The sequence below is a fragment of the Nanorana parkeri genome, unplaced genomic scaffold (assembly GCF_000935625.1).
Source record: "Nanorana parkeri isolate BGI_ZX_2015 unplaced genomic scaffold, ASM93562v1 scaffold614, whole genome shotgun sequence".
Taxonomy (NCBI): domain Eukaryota; kingdom Metazoa; phylum Chordata; class Amphibia; order Anura; family Dicroglossidae; genus Nanorana; species Nanorana parkeri.
The window spans coordinates 249,057-261,341 of record NW_017306882.1 but is presented as its reverse complement, the minus strand read 5'-3'; the positions used below and the strand labels follow the sequence as shown (position 1 = coordinate 261,341).

The window sequence follows — 12,285 nt, the reverse complement described above, 5'->3', positions numbered from 1 at the left end:
TAATGCTGCACTTCCATTGCCGTTTCATGATTTGGAGTGTGAGATATGGGTGCCTGAAACCCACCAGAGGAAACAAGAGTGAGTACCCACTTTCATATGATTCACAAAGCATACAATGTCAAATAGTGAATAAAAAGAAAGTAATGGAGGCACACATGGGTGTCATTCATCGTTGTTAAGTCATTTGGCCTAGTATTTTGCCTTGAAAAAGATGGCCTGAGATTCCTATTGTCCCATTTAAAAATGAATTTATAAACACAAACACCCCTCCAAATTTATTGCTGACTCCTCTGCATAAACCACAAAGCCCCATAAATATGTAGAGTATATGTTTAGCAACCATAGTAGGAATGACATGATCCCTTTTATAAACCTGACTCAAAGTAAAAATACTGTGTACTAAGCATCCTCCTTATTGATAATAAATTAAAATAATTTAATAATAACAATAAATACAATGCATGCAATGGTAATAATGCATAATTAACATGAGTTAAAAGATAAAGTGAACTAATATAATTATAACAACATTTTATCACTGAAATAGCATTATCAGAGAACAGTTAATCTTTCTGTATCTAGCTATATACATTTACTAAAAGTGGAATTATGGGACAGTGCAACAGTTAGTCAATAACTCAAATAGGAATTCATGTAATGATTATTGATTAGCCTGGGTCCTGCAGGTAAATCTAGTTCATATTGCAATAATTATTACAGTATATTTGTATATTATTTGCTAACATGTATAGTAAATAAGATTAAAAAAATAAAATTAATACTTCCAATTGTCATGTGGTGAGAAATGTATTATAGAGTTTTTTTTATAACCTCATACTTAATTATTTGCAATAAAAAAAAACCCAACAGAAATTAAATGGAAATTAAAACTATACACATTCTCTTGTCTGTGGCACAGGGGCCATTATTCATATATGTGACTTTTTTAACTGGCTGCGTTACTCCCTTATCTGGCCTTTTACTGGTCTGCCCTGTCACTAATAACATAGTATATGAGACATCTACTACCCTGTCAGCTTGGGGATCAGTCGGGTTTTTACTGCCCTTACCTGGTCTCTGTGTTTAATGTGTAAATATCCTGGGATGCATAAACTTAAACCTCTTTCGTCATGCACCTGATTGGTCAACATTCAGAGGCAATACAAAGCTTCAGTTTCCTGCACTAGAGGGATTGTGAATTTCCTTGGTGTTCTGTAGTATGGCATTAATTCAAAACACACTCACCATTCCTTAGGCCTCATTTCTTAGGCCCCATTTCTTAGGCCCCATTCTCACCAGATCCACTGCGATCAGTTGGCACCCATCTTTAAAGGATGTCAACAGGAGGGAACCAAAAAATGTTTGGGTGTGAATGAGACCTGTTCACACCACTGCACTGCCTTGCATTGAGTTGCGCTGAATAAAAAGTAAAGCATCCTCTACTTTTTTCAGCACAACGCAATGCAACATATCAAAACGCACGTAAACACAATACAATATAATACAACTCAAGTAAAAAAAAACAGTGCAGTTTGTCCACTCAGCATATGTTACTTCACAAAAAGATTGGTAAAGGATGAAAAAAATGCAACCCATTGGATGTAAAACAGAGGGTCCGTTGACTTGTGATTTAGGTACCACTTTAGCGTGAACAGGGCCTTAAAGAATGTATAGGTCTCTAAGTATTATGATATTTGCCTACACCTCTTTATTCTGTTCGCTACTACAACCACCCTCCTCCTGTCACAGTTACACATGACACTAAATTAAGCAGTTAAATCTTAAAACTGCATTTAACTACCTTAATTATTAACAAAAATGTATCTTATTTCTGAATCACTTGGCTGTAGTTTCTCAAATTATCTGGGAATTCATGCTGATACTGTCCTTCCTTCTGGAGGGTGGCTACTTTTGTTCCCCATGGTCCCTGTGTGTGTTGTAAAGTAGCCACTACTCCATGATCACTCCCGTGATATACTATAACATCAATACAAATTAGTAAACTAAACATGAGATTGTAGTCCATCACGGGACTGACCTTGGAGCGGTGGCTACCCAGACACACACAGGGACCAAAGGGAACCAAAGTAGCCATCCTCCAGAAGGAACGACTGTGTCAGCACCAAGTCAGAGATGATTTGAGGATCTACAGCTGTATGATACACAAGTAAGATACATTTTTGTTAACAGTTAAGGTACTTAAAATCAGGTGAGGGGGTATAAATCACAGGTGACTCCCAGAATTTCTGGATGACTTCAATTTTCACATTTCTGCATATGCAGGGATTCCATAAATCATGTGTAGTCACCCTAATTACATGGGCTTCAGAAATGTGCCAGGCCTTAGTTGTTGATGGACTTCTGCTACCTCAGAAGTTAAAAGAGAACTAAAGACAAACCTTTTCTTTTGGGTCAAAGCAGTACATTTACTAATGTACTTTTGTGACCCAAAGTCAGCAGATAGGGGGCTATGGCCTGCTATTTGCTGACAGTATAGAGTCACGTTGCAGCTGGGAAAGATCACAACAATATTGTCAGGATCCACCCCACTGCTTGAGTGATAGCTGACTCTGCCTCTCTAGAGCCAGAGTCAGCTGTGCCTGCCACCTCCCCTGTCTGACTCTCTAATGAGCACTGAATGAACCGGGGAATGAGCACTGGATGAACCTGGATGAGAGGGAAGGAGTGAAATAGCTAAGGGAGCAGTGAGTCTCTGCTCTCTGTAGGGAGAAGACCGTGAGCTGAGTGGTCAGTGGTTCCTGATCCCTCAGCTCTTGATCTAAAGAGCCAGCATGTGACAGCTGCAGTGTCATACGCTGGCTCTAAGTATTGGGAAGAGTACATTTTACTCTACTAATGCTTCTCCTTTAGCATACCTAATACGCATACCACACATCAGGCTTGGTAATTGGCAAGGTCGTTTGAAAGATTTTGATACACATTCCAAAAAGTTTGATTATTCTGAATTTACAGCCTCTTCAGACATTTTCCAGAATTGTTTTTATCTGTGGAGTTATTTACCGTAATATTTTTACCCTATGCGAGGCTTCTCTCTGCGTGCATGGCATAAGGGAGGGAGCACTGAGGTTTGCAGCTCAGGATTGCAAACAGCCTTTAATGAACAGAGCATTGGCTAATTTGAAGACAAAGAAAAAAACGGATTTCCATGCAAGTTTTGCCTATCCATAAATAGAGAGGCAACCAGTGGGGTGAGTGCTTTTCCGATTTTGGGTGAATGTGTTATTCACAAAACAAATGTGGATTATAGGAAGGCACAGATTAAATTGTGAAGTATGAGGAGACTGTATAATCACAAATATTATTGGTTTAGATGTGAAGAGTTCTATTTGGAACAAATGTAAAGAACTACACTTTGTATATACTGTAAGTAACATCATACACTGGCAGGTTTATGATGGGAAGCGCTATATTTGTTAGCTACCATTTTTTGTGTTACGCAGACAAAGGGGTATTTTCATGCCAGCAGCTTGTAGCAGCTTCCCAATGGGCATGTGTTTTTAGTGTTTTACATTAGCGATGTTATCACATTCACCTTATTGCAAGTAATTTCAGTTTGTTGCTGTGCATTTTTCACTCTGTGTTTCACCAAGTGCAGAATATTAATATATTAGCATTTGCCAGAATTGACTGTGTCATGCCCAATAGTGTCATCTTTAACAGCCTCCATTGGATGTGGTGATATAGTCTACTGTAGACATCACTGCAGAGTGTAATACTACATCGACAGTTTAGTGGTAGTTCTCAAATTGAGGACCCATGAAAAATACGGAAGGGGTTGCCATGGTGACAATTTAAAATCCTTTTATCATCCTGCACCAAAATCCTAATCTCTTTTCCACTACAAAGGTAGGTGCACAAAACAAGTAACCATTATTCATCAATCCCCAAAATAAACAACAATAATAAATCATTGAAAATAAAATAGCAAAAGCAAAATATGCAGTGTTAGCCCACATTATGTTTTATGACAATAAACATTAAAATAAATCATATTCATGTATCAATAAAACTAAATTCATACACAAACAAGGTTCCATCAGTTTTGGTTGCTGAACTCTGGAAACTGAATACATTTACACTGATGCATTTTAATATTCCCCAGAAAGAGCAGAAGGATTCAGTTTATGGTTATGCCACTTTACTTGGAGACATTTTAATGCATAGATTTGCAGGGAAAAAAACATGAAAGAGGAAAATAATGGTTTATATGAATTTCCATTCACACAGTGCCTTGTGTGCTGGATTTAATATATACACTCACCTGCCAGACAGGATTCCTCTGCTCGGGGAAAAGCTGAAAGTACTTATGTGCTAGCTGAACTGGTGGAAGTGTTTGCAACTTTAAATTGGTCCAGGTCTGCACAAATTTGGCCAAGTTCACAAACGTGTACAAGCCAAGTCTGTCATTCCCATAGTTAGACAAGTGGGTCATGAAGATGCTGATCTGAAACACAATTATAGAAATATGTCAAAGTTTGCAGTAATCCGTTGTGCCACTGGGGGACAGTCATGCAACATTTTTTCTATAGTATGTGATTTTCCATTTAATTCTATTTTACATATCTTTTATTGAACTACATATCTTCAGAGCAGCTCAAATTACCAATGAGTGTAATGGTATTGAAACGTACTAGGCCATTACAAACATTTTAATGTTTATTACAGTAGCAGTTAATATCTTCTTTTTGTCATTTTTTTTTTTCCACAGCTAACGCATGGAATAAAACACCTTTGTTTTAATTATTTATTTCATACATTTATATAGCCACAGGATATTCTGTCATGCTTTATAGGATATGTAGAACTATTCTTTTAATTTCCTGCCCCAGTGGAGCTTACATTTTGTCTCTTTCCCACCACAGTCTCATGGACACCTATGCACACAAAGGGCCTATTGTGCCTATTGTGGGTTAAAAGTTAATAATGTAATGGTCAGTGTATTTTTGGTTTGTGGAAGGGAGCAACATAGATGCTCTCAAAATGTCAAACATTATAGCACATTGAGAGAAATAAGGAGTACTGATACTGTCCCTCTTTCCACCTCAGTTGTCCCTCTTTTTGGTCTGATGTAGAGATATAATATAAAGACACTATTTAACTACCAAAAGAGTTATTTGGCAATTAAACCTTTATCTTATCTCCTAATTACAGTAAACTCTCTGTTATCCGGTAATCAACTAACAAGAAGGGGGTGATTTACTAACCTAAACACACGCACGCACCAGGTGTGTGTGATTTTCATACAGCAAAACGTATTTATCGACCAAAAAGTCTCTAAAAGCATATTTCCACTAATGCCATATATGGAAAAATCATGCACATGATGCATATATAATGCTGCGTCACAGTTTAGACAAAATGGTTAGCTCATGCATTTACATTCCTGCATTCATCAACGCAAGCAACACAACATAGAGCTAATTTACACAACATCACCTTGCAATTCATGCAAGGCTTTGCACAACACACCTGCTGGGTGTGTACACACTACAAAGGTGTTTAGATTCCACCCATAGATCATGCTGGGAGGGAACACACTACAGAGGTGTATACATGTTCGTGGTGTGTTTATAAGGTTAGTAAATCAACCCCGAACACTCATCTAACCAAAAAAAAAATCCCCTGTGTACTCACTGTTCCTCTGATCTGCACCATTTATTATCCTGGAAACAATTGTGTGCCTATTTCTCTTAATTTGCTTTAAGTGTGTCTATTTGTCTCAATTTGCTTTTGATTACTGCATGTCAATATTAATATGAAGTTAATACAGAGTTTATGTTATGTTATGGTATAGTATGTGGTATGGCATTAGTTAGACCTCTTTTTAATAGTAACTCTCAAGCAACCAGAAACCACATTTATCTGGAATCTGCCAATCCCCGTTGATGCCGGATAACAGGGAGTTTACTGTATGTTGTTTACTATTTTCTATTTACTATTTAAGGCCAGTATAAAAGAAAAGTGATAGTAAAAAAAAAAAAAAACAATTCTGGATATAACCAATCATTTTTCGCAATTTTATGAATTTGTAATGGTCTGCATAACTGGGGCATAGCAGGGGTGTGTCCATTGGCTAAATACATTGTGCTGGAAGGTGACCCCCTTTCTCAGAATCTCAGAAAGTTAGGATGTATGCTTCTAGGTCCATCTGTCCACAGCACATTCTCTAAAAGGATTTTGGCTTCCTCAGGTAAGTTTTGGCAAACTCCAATCTGGCTTTTTTATGTTTCTGTCAGCAGTGGGGTCCTCCTGGGTCTCCTACCATAGCGTCCTTTTTCATGAAGATGGTGATGTAGAGTGCGAGTTGACACAGTTGTACCCTATTCCTGAAGGTCAGCTTGAATTTGTTTGGAAGTTGATCGAGGGTCTTTATCCACCATTCAAACAATACTTTGTTGCAATCTTTGATCAATTGTTCTCTTTGGTCCATGTCCAGGGAGATTAGCTACAGTGCCATGGGCTGTACACTTCTTGACAATGTTGCGCACAGTGGACACAGGAACATTAAAATTTCTGGAGATGGTCTTGTAACCTTGAGATTGTTCATGCTTTTCCACAAACAAAAGCATGGAATGTTTCACATTTGGCTTTTTTCCCCCCAACTTATTTGTGTCATACCAATACTAGTTGTCATTGTAATGACAGTTCAGTGTCCCCTGGTTACATGATTTTATTTACTTTTGTAAACATTTTTTCCTACTTTTTGATTTTTTTTCAACTTTTTTCATTGTTTGGCTATTCTGCTCAGTACCACAGAGGTACCATTCGGCCCCTATGAGAATAGGCCAAACGGCAGCGAGTAGCCTTCCGGAGGTTCGGCTCAGCCAATCCAACATTTAACTACTTCTGCACTTTGGGTCGGCTGAACACGCTGAGCATGTTCGGCCGACCGGAAGCCAGCCGAAGCAACTTGATGTACGGCTGAAATCAGCTGTACAATCAGCTGTACAAGCCTAAAGTGAATAGCCAAACAGCGTTTGGCTAACTTAATTTCAGGTTGGTTATTCACAAGGCCTTCGACAGCTTTGTGAATAACCCTGTATATATTTTTAGTAAGTAAAACCCCTGAAGAATAAAATGGTGGCAGTTGCAATTTTTTATGTCACACAATATTTGAGCAACTGTTTATCAAACCCAAATTTTTGTTAAACATTGCATTCCACTTAATTATAGTGCACCTAAACACAATATCCAATAATTGTAAAGTATAAGATATGAGGCTGCATTGAGAATATATATACCAAACATGTCAGGCCTTAAAATTGCGTGTGCCCCTGAGCAGCAACAAACTTCAGTACTCAAAATTGTCTATAAGCAACTCTTTAAATGCCTGTACAGGTCATCTATTTAAAGTTATCCATGAACAACGACTGAAGAATTATTGCTCTCAATCTTGCGTGGCAATGTATGTGTGGCACCCGACGCATGTTTTTAGGATTTGGTTTCATTTTTGGGGGGTTTGTACATTTTTTTACTTACACACACAGTGCAAAATAAGCAGTATTAAAGTGAACAAAAGCCAATTTATACAGACTGCCACAGTACCAAAGCACACTTCCAAATCATCCTGTTTCACATGAAGGAGCACACTTTTGATGGTTTTACTGACAAAAATTACCTCCCAGAAGAGATTTTCCATTACCTTTCTGTTCATTCTTATGCTAAGTCTTTTTTAATTGAACACTCATCCACCGCACCAAGGCTGCATATGAACAATCTACGCATGGACTAATGTGCACAATAGTGCAGGAGTCAGGAGAGGAGCTCTGCTCTGAAGCACTGGCTCAATCTCTCTCAATCCCGCTTGGGGCCACCTGGAATTCTTGCCGACCTGATTTAGAAGGCGTCTCCTGACCTGCAGAACAACAGAGCAGTGGACGACCAAGGCAAGAGGGACTGAGGGGACTCAGTGAGCCTCACTGAGTAAATCTAGACTGTAGATCTTCTTCTTACACAGACCATGTGCCTGTTTGCTTGTAAGTGCAATCATAAACCTTATCTTAAAAAGCAAAGAACTCACCACTCCAATTCCACCAGACTGCAGATCAATATAGACATCAGGTGCAGGCTTTTCACGTTTCCAATGCATTTCACCACCTGGACTAGAGGTCCTCTATGATTATTCCCAGGTGGTGAAACGCATGAGTGGCATTCGAGTGGGAGAGATACAATGGTGGTGTATACCATGTATTTTGAACTTTGCATGGAATTTCCAACAATAAAGTTGGATTTGTATGGAGCTCAGTTTTGTGTGCGGCTGGACAGTGTCAGCACAAATACAATGATTTGAGGATCTGCAGCCGACCTATATATATATATAAATAATGTACATTTTTGTTAATAGTGTACTTGAATGTATTTTTAAGATTTAACTCCTGAGTTTAGTGTCACTTTAAATCTTAAAAACACATTCTAGTACCTTAACATTTAACAAAAATGTAATTTATTTGTGTATCACTCGACTGTAGATCCTCAAATCATCTCTGAATTGTTGCTGACACTGTCCTTGCTTCCGGAGGGTGGCTTTATTTGTTCTCCATGGTCACTGCGTGTGCTGTAAAGTAGCCACCACTCCAAGCTCTCTCCTGTGATGGACTACAATCTCACATTTAGTATACTAATTTGTATTAAAATTGTAGTATATCATGGGAATGAGCTTGGAGCAGTGGCTACTTTACAACACAGGGACCATGGGGAACAGAAGTAACCACCCACCAGAAGAAAGGACATTGTCAGCATTAGTTCTGAGTTGATTTTAGCATCTGCAGATGCTCAAATTGAATAATCCTCAAATCAAATACACAAATAAGATTCATTTTTGTTAATAGTACTTGAATGCGTTTCTAAGATCTAACTCTTGAGTTTAGTGTCACTTTAATATTTACCCAAACCGCTTCTCATGTAAGGGCCCACTGCAGATTTCCAATATTTACACGTGGTATGTCTGCCACTGCTAGTATGCAAAGACACCAAAGGTGTTATTTTGGAATAGGCTTGAACTCAGTCCTAATCCAGATAGATTTCTATAAGAAGAAATGTTATTCACTGCACGAACTAACACTTTTCACCATAAATGTCCACATAAATTCAAGTATATGTAATCTCCACGGCTAAAGTCTCAATTTAGCACTCCACTGAGAGATCTACAATATTGTATTTGTTATTGTTACTCTGATGACTCTTATACCTTAATAATCACTTTAAAAAGCTGTGCAGTTTGCTGATGCTACTGAGCATGTTGAGCTCTGAGAATGGAAGAATTCAGATGCTGCATTTATTGCTTTGAACATACAAGAACAGGTGTCAAAACAAAAGGTGAAAGAGTCCAAAATTCCTTAAATTGTTTGTAATTCAAACACATAAAAAAATACAATGTTTTTTTGGGGAACAAAATCTCCCTTTATCATGGCTTAGATAACTACAATAAGGACTTGAATGGACTCAAAGAACCTAACCAAATGCATCTATATAAAATCTGATATGAACTCTTATTTAGGATTTGAATTGTGACTGTGTTCAGTGATAAGTGATAATAACTTGCCTAATAATAAATCCTACTAATATTGTATATCTACATTGCTTCTAAAAACATATAGAGGGTTCTTCACAAAGTTGCCAAAGGCAGCCGAGTGAAAAACCGAGCCGAAGTGAACAGAGCCAAACGCTGTTTGGCTATTCACTTCTGGCTCGTACGGCTGAAATCAAGCATACATCGGCTCTGTACAGCTGCCTTCGGTCAGCCGACCATACTCTGCATGCTTGGCTGAGCCGAAGTGCAAAGGGACTTTGACTCAGCCGATCCAACATCTGGATCAGCTGAGCCCAAGTTCCGGCAGCTTACTCGCTGCCGTTCGCCCCTATTCTCATAGAGACTGAACGGCAGTGAGTGAATAGTTGAATGCCACTGAGCGGCATTTGGCTCGGCTATTCTGCTCGGTACCTCCATGGTACTGAGCAGAATAGAAAATATGTGACATAGATTAAAAAAAGGAAAAAAAGTGGAAAAATTAGTTTTAGATATAGGAAAATTAAAAAATAATTAAAATAGTTAAAGAAAAAAGAAAATTAAAAATAATTTTAAAAATGCCAACATAGATGCCTGCAAAAGAAAAACAATTGGGTGGAGCTAACAGTGACAGCTAGCTCCAACCAACTGTTTCCTATTGGATGACACCTGCTAGAGTCTTCTTGCAGGTCCCAGCCAATGAATAACAACTGGGCAGAGCACAGTTGTTATTGTTGATTAATAAAAAGTCTGCAATTAATTGTAATTGTCTGTTTGTAGAATGTCATTACTAAACATTTCTAAAGTTGCTTTGTTGTCATTTTAAAGAATGGGATAAAGTTCCTCTTTATGCTGCTAAATTATATCAGTGAACTTACTGTATTGTTCTTACAGTCGCTATGTGCTAGTTTTTTTTCAAGTCAAGAACCTTTCTTTTATTATCATAATCATCCTGACTGTATTACAAAACATAATAAGGATCTATTGAAAGTAGAATTAGCATGATCAGAGCACAGTGGGAAGGGTAACTCACAAACTGCACAATACAAAACAAAATTCCCAGCCTTATTAATCAGTATATGTAGGATAATTTCGATCTGGGTTTGAATAATAGGTGCCACACCCCTAGAATTTGTAATCACAAGGACAGAAAGTGGGGTTTTGAAAGCACCAAAGGAATTACTCCACAAAGAAATTCATATAAAAGGATTAATTTTTAATTGTATTCATTTAAAACAAAAGCTGGATATACAATCCAAATAAAAAATCAGCTAATTGGATAGCTCCCTGTGTGCTCTCTCCATGTGTACCCTTCCTACAGCATGATTGTAACATAACAAAATGAATACATAATAATTTGCAACATAATAATATTACAAAATGGTCAAGGATAAACAACAAAGGAATAACAATTAATTGAATGCTCTGATGCTGTATGGAGTTTTAGAGGTTCATGCATGGAGGAGCTGGTACGACGTTTTGCGCACACAGGCGCTTCTTCAGGTACAGGAGGTATCAGTTTGTGTGATATGTATATGTCTGATATGTATATGTGTCTGGGCGGGTCCAGTCGAGCCACGCACCTGCGCAGTCCCCCCTTGAAATGGGAGGGGTGCAATGTCGGCCAAATCCCAGTATTGAGTTTAGGGGTAAGAGGAATACAGGCATGGAAGAGGTGTTTCAGTCAATCAGGCTGTTGGCCAAACAGTTTGAGGAAGAGAAAATGGTGAGCCGAGCAGGAGTCTCTATCTACTTGTCTTCAGAAATTAAGTCCTCCAATCACCCCTACGCCACCCACATCCAGCACCGCCGCCTCCTGGCCGCAGAATGATTATTAATCAGTATGGAGAACCTACCTAATCTGTTTCAAATTACAAAAACAAATCAATTCTTTATGCACCACATGGAGCTATAGGTTCGTCTCCAGATAAGCTTTCTTTGACCTAATCCTCTGACATATACCCTTTGTCAGTGTTCTTATAGATTAAAGTAGGATTTAATAATACAGAAGAACCTTGTCACAGCTTTCACATTTATTGGAAGTGTATGCAACTTAGATATCTATTCTTGTTATTATTATTATTAGACATGATTATTCTTATTTAAACTTACATTAGACAGGTACTCTTTACAGACTAGCATGGCTGAGTGCTGGGGACTTTTGTACTGCACTGTGGACATGAAGAATTAGGCTTTTAAATGTATTTGGACAGCATTATTTCAGCCTGCTGAATATGAAATATACACATGAGATGTCTTAATTTGCCTTCAGTAAGTAAGATCTTTTGTGTGTACTGAATAAATAGGGTAAATTCTAGGAAAGCTTTCGCTTGTTTTTTTTAATATTAAAGTGACACTAAACTCAGGAGTTAAAACTTAAAAATGCATTCAAGTACCTTAACTATCAACAATACTGTACCTTATCTGTATATCACTCGGCTGTAGATCCTCAAATCATCTCTGAATTGGTGCGGACACTGTCCTTCCTTCTGGAGTGTGGCTGCTTTTGTTCCTCAAGATACCTGTGTGTGTTGTAAAGTAGCCACAGCTCCAAGCTCGCTCCCGTGATGGACTACAATCTCACATTTAGTTTACTAATTTGTATTGAGATTGTAGTCCATCACGAAAGCAAGCTTGAAGCGGTGGCTACTTTACAACACACAGAGTGACCATAGGTTAAAAAAAGTAGCCACCCTCAAGAAGGAAGGACAGTGTCAGCTGTGTGATGCATACATAAGCTACTTTTTTTGTTAATAGTT

General features: G+C 38.1%; 1 protein-coding gene across 1 annotated transcript in view; it reads right to left on the bottom strand.

Moving 5' to 3' along the window:
* Positions 1 to 12,285, bottom strand: part of LOC108792214 (bifunctional heparan sulfate N-deacetylase/N-sulfotransferase 3-like) — a 223,105-nt gene that overhangs the window by 50,233 nt on the left and 160,587 nt on the right. Inside the window, exon 7 of the mRNA XM_018562936.1 lies at positions 4,283 to 4,465. Coding sequence (XP_018418438.1) covers positions 4,283 to 4,465 — 183 coding nt within the window. The remainder of the gene's footprint in view (positions 1 to 4,282; positions 4,466 to 12,285) is intronic.